This window comes from Neofelis nebulosa, chromosome 6 (genome assembly GCF_028018385.1).
Source record: "Neofelis nebulosa isolate mNeoNeb1 chromosome 6, mNeoNeb1.pri, whole genome shotgun sequence".
Taxonomy (NCBI): domain Eukaryota; kingdom Metazoa; phylum Chordata; class Mammalia; order Carnivora; family Felidae; genus Neofelis; species Neofelis nebulosa.
In genome coordinates, this window is record NC_080787.1 from 133340092 (window position 1) to 133360546 (window position 20455).

The 20455-nt window shown below is 39.8% G+C and overlaps 1 protein-coding gene across 8 annotated transcripts in view; it reads left to right on the forward strand.

Annotated features, from left to right (window-relative positions):
* PHACTR2 (phosphatase and actin regulator 2) overlaps positions 1–20455 on the forward strand; it is a 276161-nt gene that overhangs the window by 237070 nt on the left and 18636 nt on the right. For 5 of the 8 annotated variants that reach the window (XM_058735513.1, XM_058735512.1, XM_058735519.1 and 2 more), the window contains 3 exons: positions 2888–2949; positions 5699–5836; positions 19488–19564. In XM_058735513.1, coding sequence (XP_058591496.1) covers positions 2888–2949; positions 5699–5836; positions 19488–19564 — 277 coding nt within the window. Of the gene's footprint in view, positions 1–2887; positions 2950–5698; positions 5837–19487; positions 19569–20455 lie in introns of those variants that run through there. The other 3 variants (XM_058735516.1, XM_058735515.1, XM_058735520.1) reach the window with 1 other exon arrangement.

A 20455-nucleotide genomic window follows, 5' to 3' on the forward strand; every position in this document is an offset into this window, starting at 1 on the left:
GCTCAACCAACGGAGCCCCCCAGGTGCCGCAAATATTTGGCTTTTTTTAAACTTAGTTTATCTGAATCGATGACTCAGGAATATGATATTCCAGTTGCTGATGTTTTGGTGCTTTTCTGTCTTCTCCTTTTAGCTCATCCCTAAAATGCTCTGGGCAACACTTGCTAGCTGGGTAGGTTTCCTGTAGTGCCCATGGTTATTAAACCACATGTGTTGTTTGTGTGTTTATGGCAAATGCTTCCTGTGACTGCTCTGAAATATCCACCCCCCTGCTTTGATGGAGTTACTAAAGGCAAGGTTTGTCAATGAGTCACATCACTTCCTTCATGAATATCCCTCCAGTCTATTTAGAGTAACCAGAAAGGTGTACATCCTACTGTATAATTAGTCCTTTACTAAACAGAGAAACAAAGAAAACGTTAAAAAAGAAAAGTGAGGGGCGTCTGGGTGGCTGAGTCAGTCCCACTCTTGATTTCAGCTCAGGTCATGATCTCACCTCACAGTTGTGAGATCAAGCCCTGTGTCGGCTCTGCACTGGGCCTGGAGCCTGCTTAAGATTCTCTCTCTCCCTCTCCTTCTTCCCCTCCCCCTGCTCAACAGTTTCTCTTTCTCTCTCTCTCTCTCTCTCTCTCTCTCTCTCTCTCTCTCTCAAAAAAGAAATAACTAAATTTCATTTCATTTCATTTCATTTCATTTCAACTCAGTGAGTTTTTTTAAACTAAGATTTGACCTTGTTTCTTTGTAAGAGATTTTACGAGTATTTAAAAAGATTCAGAAGATCAGTTATGTTGACTTCCCTCCACTTCTTACCTTCTTTAACTTCTTTAAAAGCACAATTTCAGGGGCACCTGGGTAGCCCAGCCGGTTAAGCATCTGACTTCAGCTCAGGTCATGATCTCACGGTTTGTGGGTTTGAGCCCCAAGTCGGGCTCTGTGCTGATGGCTCGGAGCCTGGAGCCTGCTTGGGGTTCTGTGTCTCCCTCTCTCTGTCTCCCTCCCTCCCCTGCTCACACTCTGTCTCTATCTCAAAAAATAAATTAACATTAAAAAACTTAAAAAAATAAAAAAGGTAAAAGCATGATTTCAAATATGGAAATATGTAAGGAAGTCAGCTCCTGATGTTAAAAACGAATTCCCACATGGTAGAATTCTGTTTATTTAACTTCCTCAACTGCAGTTGGCCCTTCTTTTTATAAATAGGTAACTTGCTATCACTCAGATGTACAGTATGCTTAATAAGATGAAATTATCCAATATTCCTTCACAAAAATTAAAGTATTTGTTGGCTTTGAGTCATATTAGATATCCACTTTTCTGTCTTTGAAAAGTACCTTTAAAAATATAGCACAATCACTTTATAGGAAGAATTGACTAAAATGCTTTGAAGATTATATTTTTCTTTTTATTAGTAATATCATTAAAGGCTGACCTTGTAAAGCCTTCCTTTGAATCACATGAACCACAAATTTAGCTTTTGTCTGTTATGTATAATTTATAACCTACATGCCTTGCCCAACTCATATAAATATTTGACCCTAAGGATATATTTTAAGGATATCAAAGGATATATATTTTGTGAAGCAATTAGAAAAACCCACAGTATTTTCATAGGAGGAAATATGAATTATAACAAAATTTGTTTGACACACAGGCACTTCCTGAAAGTGTACTAACTGCCTGTTTCTTATCTCGCAGGGTGATTTCAGCTTATGTTTACTCTTTGTCTAAATAACCAGACTCAGCATTCCTTTTCTTATGAATTAAAATTAGTATTTTGGAAGAATGTGGAAACTTTTCTCTGTCCAGATATGGGAAGTTAATAGAGAATTTAGCCTGTTCAACTAACAAATACAACTGGTGCAAATATTGAATACTGATGTTTTATTCATTATAAAAACAGTCTTAATAGTAAGAAGTCTATTTGAATTTTTAAAACAAATTTATCTTTTCATAGAACAGACTTTTCTTTTTCAACGTTTTGGTTGAGCCTTTTTGTATTGTGTGATGTTCCTTCGATAGAATTCGTAACAGCATCTTCTAAGAGATCATCTTTTGTAAGCGTTGGTGTCCAAGAAGTAAAATCTATGCTCATGTATCAAACAAACGATGAGCTATTGGAAGCAACAGAGAAAAGTTCATCAAATAAGTAATGATTAAGATCTGAAGGGGTATTTATTTCTTTAAAATTCCTGGTCATTTTTCTCTTAATCCCATCCGTTGGACAGCATTCATTAAATTGGCCGTTAAATTTTACTATTTGGTGAAGCACTAGAGAAAAAAAAGACTTCGGAAAGTCAAGTCACAAGAAAATAAATCATCTCCATCAACAGTACACCATAATAACCCCATTCAGAACATTCTGGTTTGAAGTCAGACTCCAAAGAAATGACTGCATTCTGCTACTGTGGAAACCAAAGCAGACAAAATCAAGTATTTTGGTTGGATTTGAATGGACATCAACTCAGACATGCATCAGATGGTTCTAATTTGCTCTTTTGATATGTCTCAGATCTTTATGTGAAGGCCAGATCCAGAAGTAAATTTTTATCTGCCTTCTGATAAATTGTGCTTATAAGCCCATGAGATGTTCAGCAATGCAAGGTTTTCACCAGTGTGGACACCCTTATAGTTTTTTTCAGAACACAATATGAAGTCAGGAAGCAAAAAGGTTTATAGTCAGTAAGGAAACCGATCCCATAAGGAGAAAAAGTAATATGTAAATTAATGATCGATCTTTCTGCAAAATCTTTTGACAACTTTTAATGTCAGAGTGTTTGATCATTATCTAAGTCAAATAGTTGTGGCCTGATCTACTTTTCTGATTATAAAATCATTTATAGTAACTAAGTCTTCCTGCCTTTCCTCCCCCACCCTCATTCATAAACAGAAAAGAATGAAGAGGAAGAACAAGAAGCAAAAATGGAACTTAAGCGCAGACTCAGCAGAAAGGTGATGAAAACATGACTGTTAATATCATGTGTGTTTTGAGATATACTTCATTATTTAAATGCAGATCAGCCCTCTGCCTTTACATTTGATACTGAGGAATAATTACTCCGATTAGCTCACTACCTAATCAAAGACATTAAGATCAATGGAATGCATATAATATGGATTATGTTTATATTTACAATTGTATGATATGCTAATTTGAAAAGTTAACAACCAAAAGTTTTAAATGACATTTACCAATTACGAATATAGCATGTAATCTGTGTGAATACTTGTTTAAATGCGAAGAGGAACAAAAAAGAAAAGAAAATCACACAAATGTCTTTTATGCAGCGATAACCATTATTAACATTTCAATATACAGTTTTTATTTATTTTTTTATTTTTATTTTTTTCAATATACAGTTTTTAAAAATGCTCACGTTTTCTGTGTAGTCTTGGAAATATTACATAAATATTAAATTGAAGATCTGCCACTATTCCATGTGTGAGCTGGGTCAGGAATTTATTAAGTGAACTTGATTACCCAACCTGCCTGCTGCTGGGCTACCTAACTTGACAAATGGCTTACCCCCAAAACTCAGACTGTTGTTTCCACCCACTCATAAAAACATAAATCTGACACCAGGGTCATCGCTTTTTCTGTGTTAGAATAACAATAGTCTTCGGAAAAATTAAGCACTATCAGAGTTTATCTTTCATTATATTTCACTATAAATCTTTATACAAATATATAAAGATTTACTTGTAATTCTTTAGATTATACGTTTCACACCTGGATAAGGCAGGATAAGTAAAATATGACATCTGCAGTGAAGTGTGTGACCTGACCCACGTTTATCTGAGATGGCTGGGGAGTCCACAGCAAAAGCACTCTAAGGCATACAGAAGAAACTCCATTCCCATGGAAAAGTTGGAGACTATTTTGAGAGATTTTGGTTTTCATTTTTAGGGAAAAAGATCCTTAAGTCGTCTCTTTTTTTTTTTTTTTTCAAAGATCCTACATGTCAAGTAATGATCAAACTGACAGAGTTCCTGTAAACTGAATTTCTAGAGATGGCTCTTGTGGCATTCGGTGGCTGTTATGTTACCAGCTACAAATAAGAATAGCCCCTCCTCACTGTCCATCCTCACCCCTGCCATACACAGTCATCTTTTGTCAATCCATTTGGGCCCCACCGGGAGGCAACAGAGCCTGGCCTGACCCCCTGACTCCCGCTTCCCTCCACTCTACAGAGCTCTCTGCCATAGGTGCAGAACATTCCATCGCACTAATAACACAGTCCTAAAGGGCAAGACTGGATGGAGAATTTCTGACCCATGTGGCCTCTGGTCCCTTGCCTTTTGGGCACTCCCCAGAGGCAGTGGTTTCTCTACCTCCTTTCCCCCACATGCCCTGGAGAGGCAGTAAGAAGCTAGCAATATAGATTGAACAACATGTGAGTATAAGGGAACCATTTAGATCATTCCTCCCTCTGTCCATTGCCTACCAGGGCTTTATGAAGCTAGAAGGAGTCACGGTTGCCATACCCCAGCTCAAGTGAACTCAGAGTGTAGACCCAGGCCCTTATAGGAGTGCTCAAGTGACTTGAATGTTAGAGCATTGACCTGCTTCAGCCTGTGATTTTACTCAAGAGGACACTGAGGCTCAGGAAAGGTTTTTTGGGGTTTTGTTTGTCTGTTTGTTTGTTTTCCACAAACACATCATTTTTGTGTGTCAAGGTGCTCAGTTTTTTTAAATTGAAGTTGTATGCATAAGGAACCTCTCCAAAGAAGACCACTTAGACAATGAATGGTCTGGCTGTATACACAGTACATCTATGGGTAAAAAAGATACTGGAAATGGACCCCATGGATAAAAGAGGCCTGGGTCTATGGCATCTCCAGACTGAGAGAGGCCACAGAAGCATGAACCGTAGTAGCAGAGAGTAGATCATGCCTGTCAGCTAGGGCCCAGCAATCTTTAGTCTCTCGGAGCCATCTCTCTTTATTCTTGGGCTTGGGAAAGGACCAAGAGAGGAGAACAAATACACAGGGCTGGGTGGATTGAATATAACTGTAAATTTGAATTTGACTAAGACCATAGGAGGAATCCAAGTTATTAGAAGTGTCTTAAAGGTCTCAGCCTATTTTAACCAGTTAAGGCCCACTGAATGTACTCCATGCCCCTGTGCATTTCTGCACAGCAGCTTTTCCCACCGGGATAATGTCAAATCTGGGCCTGGGTCTCTAGTCTTTCCCAGAAGACCACCATAGACACGCCCTTCACCGGACCATTTCTTTGTCATAACTTTGTGCATTTCTGAATATAGAGGTTTAATATAATAGGAACAGAGATCTCTTTTCGAAAAGTTACAGTGCTTTTGTCTGGATGATTCAGTCTCCAAGCCAGCCATCCTATATCTGGATTGCTATTGTGTCTGCGTGGCTTCGTGTTCCTTGTGTCAGGGATGACAGGTGCCTTTATCGCAATGCCAGGCAAGTTGGGGAAAATAGCATAACGCAGATGGCTGCCAACGCCTGTGACCTATCTAACAATGATGATTTTTATAGTTTCAGAATTAGGGCACACTGCTTTCTGGTTCTCATTAGAAACTCCCAAGATGCTGCTGCCTTTTTTTTCTCTTTTGGATATCTGAAAGTGACCTTGTTTAACCATAACTTTGAAGTTCTCTATAGACAACTTGCCACCATGAGGCTGTAAATGGTCTCCTGAACTTGTCCTTTTTTCCCTATCCCCCTGCAGCTCAGCCTGAGACCTACAGTGGCCGAGCTCCAAGCTCGAAGGATCCTGCGGTTTAATGAGTATGTGGAAGTCACCGAGTCTCCTGACTACGATCGCCGGGCAGACAAGCCCTGGGCCAGGTTAACACCTGCAGACAAGGCAAGAAATCCTCATCGTTTTAGCCGTGATTTTATTTATGATTTTATTGCTTTTCTCAAAGCTTCAATATCCGTGTGGCCTCACCCCGCAAACACACACATACTCAGTGGTCCCAGGAGGCTAGATATTACCACGTAACTCAAAAGTTTTCTGCCTTTAGTTATTTGAGCCACTTAAGTGATCCATTTAGGAATAGCAATGGAGTTCTTTCAGCTAAGTCTTAGAAAAAATGAGTTCTTAGTTACCGTGTAACCTGCCTGCATTCATACCTGGATTGAGGGCATGGTAGTTCCATAGCCATGATTTTTCCTTACTCTTAGAAAATATAATTTATACAAGTTACCATTTTCAAGGGATATGTTAATAGTGAAAAAGGTATTGATCTATATGAAGGCTGACACACTTTTTCTACAAACAGCCAGAGAGTAAATATTTTAGGCTTTGTGGGCCATATAGTCTCTGTTGCAATAGCTCAGCTCTGTCGTAGTCTGAAAGCAGCCATAGACAGCAGGTAAGTGAATGGATGTATATGTGTTCCAATAAAACTTTTTTTACAAGAACAGGTGGTGGGCCAGATTTCCCCTGCAGGCCATGGTTTACCAACTCAATCTATATCATAGCTCACAGTCCAGAAAAACTTGAAATGTATAGTGAGTCCCATCATGGAGAAAGACTATTTTATGAGTAATATAGTTCCAAAGCCAAACAATTTTGCTAACCTTTTGTTTTCAAATTCTTCAGTTTAGGGTTTTCCTAATATCCCAAATAATGATTTCTAATTTTTGTCTCTAAGCAAAATTTGGTATCAGATAAACTCATGCCACATTCAGTCTTAATGCTAGAGCTCAGTATTTTAATTATATGCCGTGCTGAAGCTTTTTAATAGGTTTCATTCTGTAAAGCACCTGCTGCATTCAAGCACGTATCAGATATAGATCAGAAATCATCTGCTCATAAGAAGAAATGAAAATGAGGGAGGAAAATGATCACAAAGGAAGGATGTTTGGAATGAGAATAGAGAGTAGAGGGAGGCTAAGAATAGCACCCAAGGGACCCAACATTGGTGAAGAGGCTGTCGAACATGAAGAAGAAATGTCTGTGAGGTAGGGAAAGAGGAGAAGACGTAGCCCAATAGCCTAGGAAGGAGAAGATCAGGTCACAAGTGGTTAGTCATGTGGCTAGAGGGGACGTTTTAGCAGTCTGGTGGGTGGAAGCCTGACTAGTAGAGAAAAGGAAAATAAAATAGAACCTCAAGAGTCTTGGCTCTGAAGGAGAAGCCATAGAAGGAGGTAATCACTTGAGCCATGATGATTGTGGAGGCTGCAAGCTTTTATATATACGAGAAATACCTGAGCAATCTTTTATGCCACAAAGAAGGGGCCAAAAGAAAAAGAAAGGTTGAATACATAGGAGAAAAGGCCAGTAACTGATACAGTAGGGCATAATCAATGGAGCAGCAGGAGAATGTATGTTTGTAGAAAAGGCAAGGAGGAGACCCTTGCGGCTGGGATGGAGAGCACAGGCTGAGGAACGCCCTAAAGGTAGAGGCTCCTCCAAGGCAGGTAAAATCACTCAGGTTGAGGGAAGCCACCAGGGGATGAAGAAGATTGGTACTCAGATCCGTGTCAGGCTCACTGCTAATCAGTGCCTTGTTTCTTGAAGGAAATGTCAAGGTTATGGGTTACAAAGAATTGCCTGTAAACTACTTACTGTGGTTTCTTGCCCTCACCCCTAAGGCTCCCTGTGTAAAGTCCAGCCCTGTGCTATTCCCTAGGTTACCAAGAAGAATGCCTGGCCTTGAGAGCCTTGTGTTCTAGTCAGAGGGTATACTCATGGACACAAGTGCTGTGAGTGCAGAATGCATGGAGTCCTGAGAGAGGGTAAGGGGAAAGGTGGGAAGATTTGGGGGCAAGCCCCTCCCACCCTTGAGGTGAGCCTTGAAGGTATCTCATTAAGCACGGTGTGGACAGCAGGAGCCTGCCATTTGCCTACTGCCTACTCCTCACATCCAGGTCTCCGGCAAGTTGTCATGGGGTGTGAAAAACATGTCTCCCCCTGGGAGCCCGTCTTGGGCTGATGTGAAACACAGCTAAGACTATTGAGTGTGTTTTATCCTAATCACAGCCCTCAACCAGCAGCCCTTTGCTCTTCCCTTGACTGCCTCACACGTAATTCTGAGTGGTTTCCACTGCTTTATTTTTCTTCCTTCCTGCGCTTTCCCCTCTCTGTTCAGCAGTGGTAGACTTCACTTATGACCTCATGTGTTGTCTGACACCTCACAAAGAAACACGAGGCTTGAGGTCAGGTGCAGTCTTTAGGGTGAGTGTTAACAACACATAACATTTCTTTCTCAACCCTAACCCTATCTCAGTTCTGGTCGTATACATTCTTCTGGAATTTTGGTTTTTTATTTTTTTCGTTGTGAATTATATCACATGGTGAAGAATGTGTGAAACAAATGTACCATTTAACTAATAAAAGGAAGAGACCTGTTTTATTAATCCCTGAATATTACTAGTACCTGAAAAGAGCTCTGTGTGCGTCTTCCCAATTGCATTTCTCTCCCTTCCATAAGGAATAACCACCAGGGCACCTGGATGGCTCAATTGGTTGAGCATCTGCCTTCAGCTCAGGTCATGATCTCACAGTTTGTGGGTTCGAGCCCCGTGTCAGGCTCTGTGCTGACAGCTCAGAGCCTGGAGCCTGCTTCAGATTCTGTGTCTCCCTCTTTCTCTGCCCTTTATGCCCCACCCCCAAAATAAATAAACATTAAAAAATTTAAAAAAAGAATAGCCACCACCCTGACTTTTTTCTTAATTATTTCCTTTCTGTCCTTTTTAGGAGTTTAACCACCTTATTTATACCTCTAAACAATAGCTGTATATTTGTTAGTTTTGCCAGTTTTGGAGGCTAAGTACGTCATATGCTGTACTTCTGGGTGTTGCATCATTCAGTCAACACCAAAGAATCTGGGTTAACGCACTAGGCCATCATTTTTCTTTTTCACTGAAATATAATACTTTGTCATATGTATCAGTCACAAAGTAATTATCCATTTAGTTGTTGATTACTTAGTTTCTAGATTTTACATTTGCAAGCTATATACTATGAAAATTCGTATATCATCTTCAGGGGCACGGATCCTGGACATTTTTCTTGCATATATTCCTTACAATGGGATTGCTGGGTCCTAGAATGTAGGAATGTTCGGCTAAATTAGGCAGTGGCAATAGCTTTCCAAAATAATTGCTCTGGTTCACCCTCCCACCAGCAAAGGTTAAAACTTCCCGTAGTTCTATGTTCTTGCCAACATGTGATGGTCAGTCCTTTTGTTCCTTTTTTGTTTTGTTTTTTTTTTAACTTGACAACCTAGTAGTTATGAAATAATATCTCATTGCACTTATACTTTGCCTCTCATTAATTACTAATGAGGTTGAGCATATTTTCATACCTATTCTGCATACGGATTCTACTTTTGTGCCTGTCTTTTGTCTATTTTCTTTTGGGTTATCAATTTCTTGTTGATTCATAGGAGCTCTTCCTATATTTCAGTTATCTATATTGCAAATACATATTTATCTTCTCCCGACTTATAACATTGTATTCTCTTTATGGTATGTTTTGACAAAAGAGATTCTTACCTTTAATACAGTGAATTTATCCACTTTTTCTTTATGGCTTGTGATTTTGTTTCTTTGAAAAAATTCTTCCCATACCAAAATCCAAAATGTATTCTGCTATACTCTTTTCTACAACATGTATAGTTTTGCTTTTCACATTTAAGTTCTTCATTTACCTAGAACTGATGTCTTCAACGTTTTTTATTTATTTTTGGGACAGAGAGAGACAGAGCATGAACGGGGGAGGGGCAGAGAGAGAGGGAGACACAGAATCGGAAACAGGCTCCAGGCTCCGAGCCATCAGCCCAGAGCCTGACGCGGGGCTCGAACTCACGGACCGCGAGATCGTGACCTGGCTGAAGTCGGACGCTTAACCGACTGCGCCACCCAGGCGCCCCTAGAACTGATGTCTTTAGAAGAGATAAGATACGCCTTTAACTCTGTAGAGTAGATCATCTCTAGTATGTTTTCTATGTTGCTGTTTGCTCTTTGATCTTCTTTCTTCTAAGTTTCTTGCCTTTATTTGGCTGTTCTTTTCTAACTTAAGATGGACTCTAAATCATTAACGTTCTTCTTTCCTTTTTTTCTGATATAAGCACCGAAAGTTATATATGGCGCTGTATGTCAGTGGTTCCCAACCTTGGTTACACATTACACTCACCCAGAGGAGCTATAAGAATGCTGATCCCTGGGACCCACCTCCAAAGATCCTGATTGAATTGGTCTGAGGTGTGGCCTTAAATACTGGGATTTTAAAAGTATATGGTCAGTAATTATAAAATGTTCCATTTATCCTTGAAAACTGTGTGTGTTCAGTTTGGGAGCATGGCATTTAAAATATGTCTGAAACTAAATCTTGTTGGTCTCATTCAGATTTCTGTATCCTTGGCTTTTTTATCCTTACTTTTTTTTTTTGTCTGCCTGGTCTATCCTATACCAAGAGAGGAATATGTTATCTCTCCCAATACATATATGGATCTTCCCTTCTCTTTATAATTCTATCAATTTTACTTCCTATATTCCGAGATTGTGTTAATAGATATATATGTTTAGAATAATTACATTTTCCTGATGAAGCCTTTATTATGAGACTCCATTCAAGAAATGCTTTCTGTTGTAAAGACTATTTTATCCAATATTATTTTAACATAAAGGTGAGTTGTTTTAGACCACCTTAGTTCAATGAATTCACACTGTAAACCCATGTGAGGGCTACTTATGGATTCATATATTTAGGATAGATTTCATTCTCCCTCACCCACTAAGCATCAGCATGACACTTTCTGTGCGGTTCTCTGGGATCAGACATTCTAGCATAGCCTTCACTGAGGCTATACCATAAGGGCCCCTCTCTATGGCAGGAGGATCATGTATTAGACTTTCCACCTTGGGCAGGTTTTGTCTCTGGTCTTCAGTATCTCACTAAGCTATGAAGATGACAGCTTGGAGTCACCACATAGCAAATGCCCTCAAGGTCAAAGCCAATTTCAGTGCTCTGCTTACCCCATTTCTCTGCACTTCATCTTCATTTATTATTTTCCATCGAAGTATTTTTTACTTTCTTACCAGCTAATTAGTACACTTAAGATAATTTTTTAATGTTATATACAGCATTTTACTTGGTTTTTCAGTAGAAGGGCTAGTCAAGGTATGTCGTTTTGTAAGAATAGTATAGAGGTGCCTGCCTGGCTCAGTCAGAAGAGCATGTAGCTCTTTTTTTTTTTTTTTAAGTTTTTTATTTATTTTGAGAGAGAGAGAGAATGCACACAGAACGGGCAGCAAGAGGGCAGAAAGAGAGAGAATCCCGAGCAGGCTTTGCCCTGTCAACGTGGAGCCCGATGCAGGGCTTGAACTCACAAACTGTGAGATCATGACCTGGGCTGGAGTCAGACGTTTAACTAACTGAGCCACCCAGGTGCCCTGAGCTTGCTTCTCTTGATCTCAGGGTCATGAGTTCAAGCCCCATGTTGGGTGTAGAGAGTACTAAAAAAAATAAACTTTTTAAAAAAATCTTTAAAAAAATGAAAGAAATTGTGTACACTGTTGTATAAGTTTTCTTACATTCTCCTCCCCTAGTTGTGGGTTTTTGGTCACTCACCTCTTATTTAATGACTCTCAGTTGTCCCTGCTCCAGTCACCATTTCTGTGCAGTAAACTTCCCAAAACTTAGTGACTGAAAATCACAACTATGTTATTCCATCTTACAGATTTTGTGGGTTGGGGATTTAGTCAGGACTCAGCTAGGCAATTCTGCTTTTCATGAGGTTGACTCTGGTTACTCAGTGTTCCTCAACTGACAGATACGTTGCTCTGGAGGGTCCCAGATGGCTTCTTTACATGTCTGTTATCTTAGAGAGGATGGCTCAGAAGCTGGGCTCAGTTGAGGCTATCCACCAAAGCACCTACACATGGCCTCTTCTGCATAGTGGCCTCAGACTTGTCACACTTATTACACGGTAGCTGGCTTTTTCCAGAGCCAGTGGCCCAAGAGAACAAGGTAAAAGCCGTATGGCTTTATCTAACCCTACTTTAGAAGACACCCAGCCTTATTCCTCCACATTCTATTACTTATAAGTAGGTCATAAGATCAGCCCAGCTTCAGAGCGAGGGGAATTCGCTCTACCTCTCAATGAGGGATTGGCAAGGTCATATTGCAGAACATGTGGGCTGGAGGTGTTATTGCTGCCATCTTTTACAAATGTAATTGCCACATCCACCATTCCCAGCTGGCTTGATATTCAAATGCTGAATTTCACAAAGGCAGGTAGGGAGTGGCCTGGGAAATGAGTAAAGATCACAGCAGGTACAAAGTATGGAAGCAGCGGGAGTCTAAATGATTAAATTTTCCATACCCTAGAAATAGTCATTTCTAACTCATGTCTGTTTTGGAAGGCTAAACTCCTTCATCTCTAGTTATAATAAGAGGATTTTTCTTTTTAATTTTGTGTTGAAACAAAAATAGATTTTTGTGCCGGACTTCTAGGCTGCAGGGGACATCTACTTGGTCAGTTTTTCTTCTGCAGGCCTAGTGTCTGTTCAAGAGCACTTTAAAGGCACATGACTGGCATCTCCCCTGCAGAGCAAACTCTGAGCCCCAGAGCTCAGCCAGAACCCCTCCCTCCTCACATATGAGGCTCATTATTTTTCCTGTGACATTGTCTCTCCCATTTCTCCTGACAACTTGTGAAGCTCTAAAGGACAGCATTTTTAGAACTGGATTTATATTGTAAAATATTTTTCCTTGAAGAAAAATAAGAATCATTTCTTTTAGATTAAAAAAATGTTCCATGCTTTTTAAAGATAGAAGATAGAAAAACACAACAATTTAAAATGCCATTAATGTATAGTATATTGTGTATACACAAATGACTCATGTTTGTCAGCAAAAATCAGAATATTCAAAAATATAAAAAGAAGAAACAACAATTATAATGCATATCAGTGCATGGTACTTTTAAGAACTTCTAAAAATATTGTTTTCTACCTACCTAACACTGAAAAAAATATTTATTTTCTCTACATGTTAAAAGAGGAATATAATGAAATGTTACTTATTGCCCAGAGATACTATTAATGGTCTTAGTGTGTTTGTCATCTTAGAATGAAAATAATACATGCTAAACATCATTATTGTAACAAGCATTTCTGGATTTGTGTTGCTTTTTACCTTAAAATAAAACTCTTCATGATATATAATGATAGGTTAAAGATCATGTATTTTATTCAACGAGTATATATTTCATTCTATAAGTAATGTATTTTATACCAGTTAGGTATAATAATCTGTAATTTAACTTTCATGGTAAAAAAGAGTTTTACTTTTTCACTTTTGAACTATAAATCCCATTTAAAGAAAAACAAATATTGGAATCAAGTATTTCCACCTCTGCTCTCAAAATAAACACTTGACTTCCTGCCTCCCAAAGGGGCCATCCTTCTGTCTCTTTTCCTCCTACTATTTCTTGGCCCCACTAAGATACGACTTTGCATTTAAAAAAATCTTTGAAGTTCAAGTGTGTAGAGAGAAGGGATCGGGAGGCAGTCAATAACCAATCAAATCTCATTCTGTGAAAACACTGTTGAGAATGCTGTAGAGAATCTCATAAATCCGGTAGCCTTATTAAATTGCTCAAATTGGGAAAGAGAAGTGGTGGGAGAAATGCCTTATTAATTGTGAATTTGAGCTTAATTCACCTTTAAAATACAACTTTCAGGGCACCTGGGTGGCTCAGTTGGTTAAGTGTCCGACTTCAGCTCAGGTCATGATCTCACAGCTTGTGAGTTTGAGCTCCTGTGTCACGTTCTGTGCTGACAGCTCAGAACCTGAAGTCTGCTTCAGATTCTGTGTCTCCCTCTCTCTGTGTCCCTCCCCTACTCATTTTCTCTCTCCCTGTCTCTCTCTCTCTCTCTCTGTCTCTCTCTCTCGCTCTCTCTCTCTCTCTCTCAAAAATAAATAAACATTTAAAAAAATTTTTTAAAATAAAATACAATTTTCAATTTTAAAATATATGTACTTGAGTACAGCACTAGAAACAGATACACAAACATAAAGATACAGATGATGTCTATCTGTAGTGGATAAATGAGCCTTAAGATGACAGAATAGGCAGAGCCAGAGAAGGCCATCAACTTGGCCTGAAGATCAAGGTTAACCTGACAGTTGCCATCTCCCTGGGGTAGGCTGTGAAGCTCCATGGTACAGAGGAGAGGACAGGCTTTAGAGCTGGGCTTTTAAGGGTTTGATTTCTGACTTGGCCACTTGGGAGATGTTTGACCTTGGCTAAATCATTTAACTGGAGTTTCCTTACTTGTAGAGCCAATTATATCCATCTTGAGAATTAGGTAATGTATTCATGAAGTTCTAGCTCATCAATAAATGGTAGCGCTTACCAGTGTTACATTCATGGGCAGGCTTGATAATCTAAGCTTTGTTCCCCATTGGTGATGTTTTCATTATGCTTTGAAACCTCAGTTTACAGTCTAGTTGAAAATTATCCAGTGAAGGGGCACCTAGGTGGCACAGTCAGTTGAGTGTTGGACTCTTGGTCATGATCCCAGGGTTGTGGAATTGAGCCCTGTGTCAGGCTCTGTGCTGAGTATGGAGCCTGCTTGAGAGTCTCTCTTTCTGTCTCTGTCTTAAAAAATATAAATGAATGAATGAGTGAATGAATGGATGGATGAAATTATCCAGTGAAAGAGAATTGAAAATTCAGATAGTACATGGTTTGCCCTAGAAGTTACTCAGTAATTACTTATATATTAAAACCCTTGTAATAATTAACTGTCCTAGGGGGTGCATGGGTGGCTCAGTAGGTTAAATGCCTGACTTTTGATTTTGGCTCAGGTCATGATCTCATGGTTTGTGAGATTGAACCCTGCAACGGACTCTGTGCTGACAGTGAGGAGCCTGCTTGGGATTCTCTTTCCTTCTCTCTCTGCCTCACCCTGCTCACATGCTTTCTCTCTCTCAAAATAAATAAATAAACTTAAAAAGAAGAAGAAAGGGGCATCTGGGTGGCTCAGTTGGTTAAGCATCTGACTCTTGTTTTCTGCTAAGGTCATGATCCTGTGGTTCGTGAGTTTGCCCCCATATAGGGCTCTGCACTGACAGTGCTCTCTCTTTTTCTCTCTCTCTCTTAAAATAAATAAATAACCTTAAAATAATAAAATAAGAGAATAAAATAGAACTGTCCTAGATAACAGGGACATAAAGATGAACATACTACCCTTCCAGGAATGCACTGTCTAAACAGGTCACAGGAAAGACTGAGATTTTGATTCTCTGCCGAGATATTCTTGGCCTGTTCCTGGTTGTCCTGGCAGCAAAGAAGAGTACACTTACCTCTGCATAGCATCGAGCTTGATGAGTAGTCAAGAAATTCCCTCCTTGTTCCGCATCAGATTTTTACCAAACAAATAAGCAGAAGACATCAAATGATGGGAGCTCTAGTTAATCCTGGCTTCACTGCTCATGCTATTTGAGAAGGCAGCAGGGCCCATATTTTCAAAAATTACCTGATGCTCCTGGCCAGGATGACCCCGGAGCTGACTGGAAGAGATTAAGCAGACCTTCCATCGCTGGTCATCACTAGTCAATTTTAAACTTCATTTCAGTCATTTTTGTGTCTTCTTTCCTCTCTATTATTCTCATGGTACCAAAAAATGCTGTGTATTTGCTCTCAGTGCTATCTTCTGGGGTTTGTTTTGTTCCAATCTTAGAAATACCTGGTTTTGGCTCAGTGACTTACCAGTGTTGGGCCCAGCTCAGCACCACTCAGGCTCCAATCTCACTACAGCAGCCTAGCTCTTTTATCCTGTATCTTTCTACACAATCAGTCCCATTTACATTTATGGGAGAAGTCATTAGGCCTAAACTCTGGCCTCATTTGCATAGAAGGGAGTTAAGATTATTGTACTTGTATTTTCTGAACACAAAGCATCTTTAATCACTCTTTTCCTCTCATAACCTTCTTTAAATAGTAAGAGGAAGCAATTCTTGGAATATAATTGTGTTAGTCCTGCAGTGAATTTTTGAAAGGAGTATTGCATTTCTTTAATTGACTGTAGTCCTGTCTTGCTGATAACATATTTCCAAATAATCAGTCCCTAGAATTTCACATCATATTCATTGCCTATAACTGACTCATTATTCCTAATTACAAACCAGCCCACACAGCATAGAGATCTGAGGCAATTATCTGGATGACTTAGGCTCTGATGCTCATTTCATTGGAAAGACTGCGGGACTTGAAGTAAGAAGGCCTACGTATGAGCCCCATCTTTGCCCTTTAACATCCGTTCGATATCTAGCAAGTCACCCTATCTCTCAAGGCCTCCATTTTATCATTTGTAAGATGAGATAGTGTTCGGGTTATCAACTGTTTAGTGACTTAACCATCTTATTTTGCTCACCACTTCCAAGATGGCTCCCTCACTGTCGCATCTGTGCCTTGTTGCTCCTTGGCCTCTGTAGGCACCCACATGGCACCCCATCCTCCCTGGCCTCTTCCTGTACCTTGGCTTTCTCACAGTATGGTCTCCTGAGAGTGGTCACATTTTTTTTTTTACATGGCAGCTGACTTCCAGGAAGAAGGAGACAAAGGATGCCAAACCAGTCAAGGGCTACATCCCAGACTAGCACAACCTCACCTCCTCTGTGTTCTGTTGCTTAAAGTAGTTGCAGGACTCATCCGGATTCAAGGCTGGAGAGACAGACTCTACCTCTTGATGGGGGAATGACAAAGTCACATTGCAGATGTGCATATGGGATATGCCCAAGAGTCTCAAACTGAATTTCTCAGGAAAAATGCATATGTATATGGTTATAAGTGAATTGTAAATGTTACTAATGTAAGGGATGTGTAGCATACAATTTACAATGAAAAATAAACCATATGGTACTCTTTTTTGTAGATTCTATATCCCAACTGATTCTAAAAGAATGCTTTCACTGACTTTTGCCAGACTCTTAGATCAGTAGCCAACCTACTATTGAGAATAAGGACGTTGCCTCATTTGTCTTTGAGTCTCGTTCAGTGACATTATCTTGCACATAGTAGACTCTCCAAATAACAGTGAAAGAACTGTTAGTCACAGTCATAAACTAAAATTTAGTTCATCTTTCAAAAGTTTCACAATAATGGCATTTTATTGAATAGTGTGCAAAGCACTTTCACATATGCTCTTTTTTTTTAAGTATATAATTTTAAGTATATTCTATATAAACTCCAGGAAGACAGAACTTTTTGTTTTTGTTTTTGTTTTGTTTTTTTTTTTGATTTTAGAGAGAGCATGAGCAGAGGAGAAGGACGGAGGGAGAGAGAGAAGGAGAAAGAGAGAGAGAATCTTAAGCAGCCTCCACGCTCAGTATGGAGCTTGACGTAGGACTTGATCCCACATCCCTGGGATCACGACCTCAGCTGAAATCAGAAGTCAGACACTCAACTGACTGAGCCACCTAGGTGCCCCACACGTATGCTCTTAATCGAGTCTTGTAATACTGTAAGGAATTCCCATTCCCATTCCCCAGAGGGGAAAACAAGTTTTGGAGCAAAATAATTCACTGAGGGCCACTGCTATTGAAGGCATAAGGGCAAGACTACAACCCATGACTTCTGACACCCAAGTGTACCACTTTGTACTTCCTCTACTGAAATCTTAAATTTGGAGGAGAAAATGAAAATGAACATGGAGATGGGATTCTCTGCCACTCTCTATATTAAAATACTTTCTTTCAAGGAAGTCTTTCCGATAGATGCTAATTGGCAACTCGTATAGGGTATGTTCACTATTTCAGCTCCTGGTTTAGGTACCAGTATTTACAGTGAGTACAACAAAGTACCCTCAGTGTTGATTTCTCTTGTGAGACGAGATGTATGGTCTTACCACAGGGGACTCAGGCCCACAAATATCTTTGTGCTTGCTTCATCCCTTTCAGAACTCAGTAGCAAGAATTACTTCCACAGTTCCCAGCCACAGGTTCCCTGTAGAAACTAGAGCAGCTGAGGGATGCATGTAGGGAGATGAGACACTCTATGACTACGGGATTTAAATACAACACTGAAAAGCCTGTTGGAGGAAAGCTTGCATATTGCAGAGACAGTCAGTGTTGGGAGAAAGCCAGAGAGAGGCCTCCAGGCTTCCTCCTGTCTCTTCCCTTTCTAAAATTCATCATTTTCCAACCACAAAGTAGATTTTCTTATCTCTCAGTCAAATCACTCTCTGTGGTTTGTAGTATCATTCTGTGTTTTGGCTGAAGAGTCCATTTATCATAGAGGTTAGGGTATGGAGATATTTTTTTTTCTTTATTTTTTTTTTTTAATTTTTTTTTAACGTTTTATTTATTTTTGAGACAGAGAGAGACAGAGCATGAACGGGGGAGGGGCAGAGAGAGAGGGAGACACAGAATTGGAAGCAGGCTCCAGGCTCTGAGCCATCAGCCCAGAGCCTGACGCGGGGCTCGAATTCACGGACCGCGAGATCGTGACCTGAGCTGAAGTCGGCCGCTTAACCGACTGAGCCACCCAGGCGCCCCTGGAGATATTTTTATTAATAGTTTTTATTTACAAGAGGGACAAGTTCTTTGTAGAGAAATTAGGAAATAAAGGTAAGCAAAAGTTAGGGTGCCTGGGTGGCTCAGTCAGTTAAGTGTCCAACTCTTGATTTTGGCTCAGGTCATGATCTCGCAGTTCATGAGTTTGAGCCCCATGTCGGGCTGCACGCTGACAGTGTGGAGCCTGCCTGGGCTTCTCTCTCTCTCTCTCTCTCTCTCTCTCTCTCTTTCTCTCTCAAAATAAATAATTAAAGTGAAAAAAAAAAAGGATAAGCATAAAGTTGAAAGCAGAAACCATCCATGATCTAGTCACTATTGTTAATAGATAACTCACATTAACTTTTTTGTGATTATTTCAGCATTTCAACCTGAGAGACATAAGCATCTCTCCAAATCCCAACATTTACGTGACATGGGTTATGTGTTTGTTCAATAGTAATAGTAATCACATTCTAGGACACATTTTCCGAGTGGCTTTAGGTGCTATGCTGAAACTTTTCATTCTACTTGTCTGAACTTGCAAAATTAGAGAATAAATAGCACCTGCCTTCTCAGCAGTTCAATGGCAGCTAGTCAAGGCCATGTCGCTGCACATGGTGTGCAATGCAGAACTTTCATAGGGAAATGATAATTGTTTCTGAGAAAGTCTTATGACCTATGCTATCCTGTGGTCATCGAGGGTGGGGGATGTGTGTGACTCACAGACTAGGTCCCAGGATGAGTTTAGCAAAGGCCTTTCTTCTCTCCTCTTTGTCAGTGACACTTGAAGGAAATCTGACCTGGGTTTTTTTTGGCTATAGTGTGATACTACATTTATCGTACCTCTACCAGGTAAAGACCTAGTAGAAATTAGGAATCTCTTTTTGCAAGACATTTTTTAAAAGAATGTCTGCTTTGTTGATGCTGTTATGCTAAGAAAATATGTGACCTAAGTACAATTCTGTTTATCTGTTGTTGTTGTTGTTTTTTTCCTATGTAGGCAGCAATAAGGAAGGAACTAAATGAATTTAAAAGCACAGAAATGGAAGTTCATGAAGAGAGTCGACAGTTTACAAGGTAGGTGGGCAAAATGCAATTCAGCATATTTTTTATGTTATTTTACCACAATTAAAAGTTTTTTTAAGTTTTTTTAATGTTTTTTTTTTGACAGAGAGAAAGAGACAGAATGTGAGTGGGGGAGGGGCAGAGAATCCAAAGCAGGCTCCGGGCTCTGAGCTGTCAGCACAGAGCCCCACGCAGGGCTCAAACCCACGAGTGGTGGGATCGTGACCTGATCTAAAGTCGAACATTTAACCAACTGAGCCACCCAGGCAGCCCTACAAGTTTTTTTAAATACAGTTGAGCCTAACACCATCTAACGAACATTTCTAAAATTAAGTCTTTTTTTTTTTTTTTTTTTTTCCTATAGAAGTCTGAATCATTCCAAAGGGCTATGTTTGGGTTTCTTTCTTAGCTTTATTTTCTGGGACAGGAGAAACTCATTAGAATCATTTATTCTGTCCTTAAAGAGACTTAGTTGAAGTTTTATGCCCAGAACAGATGCTGGAAAGAGCCACTATGGGCACATGTGTGTCTGCTTTGGGATCACAGTAGACATAACCTAGAGAAGATAGAAACTCAGTTTTTAGAAGATTTAACTTAGACTAGGAATCCAGTTTTTACTGGTGCTGTGGAAGATTGCAATAATCCCACTCTTGTAACTCCCAGTACCCCCTCGGTTTCAGTTTATTCTTCTGCTGAAACCACAGGAGACCTGAATGTGATCATATAGTCTGACTACCTGCCCTCCCTCCCCCACCGCCCCCCCCCCCACCACCACTTAACAGGTGTTCTGTTTATTTCTCTGTAATGGATTTATGTGGTCTGGTGTTTTTTTTTTATAACGCGTATATTCGTAAAAATTTGCATGCCAATTAAAAATTGAATTATTGGGGGGCGGCTGGGTGG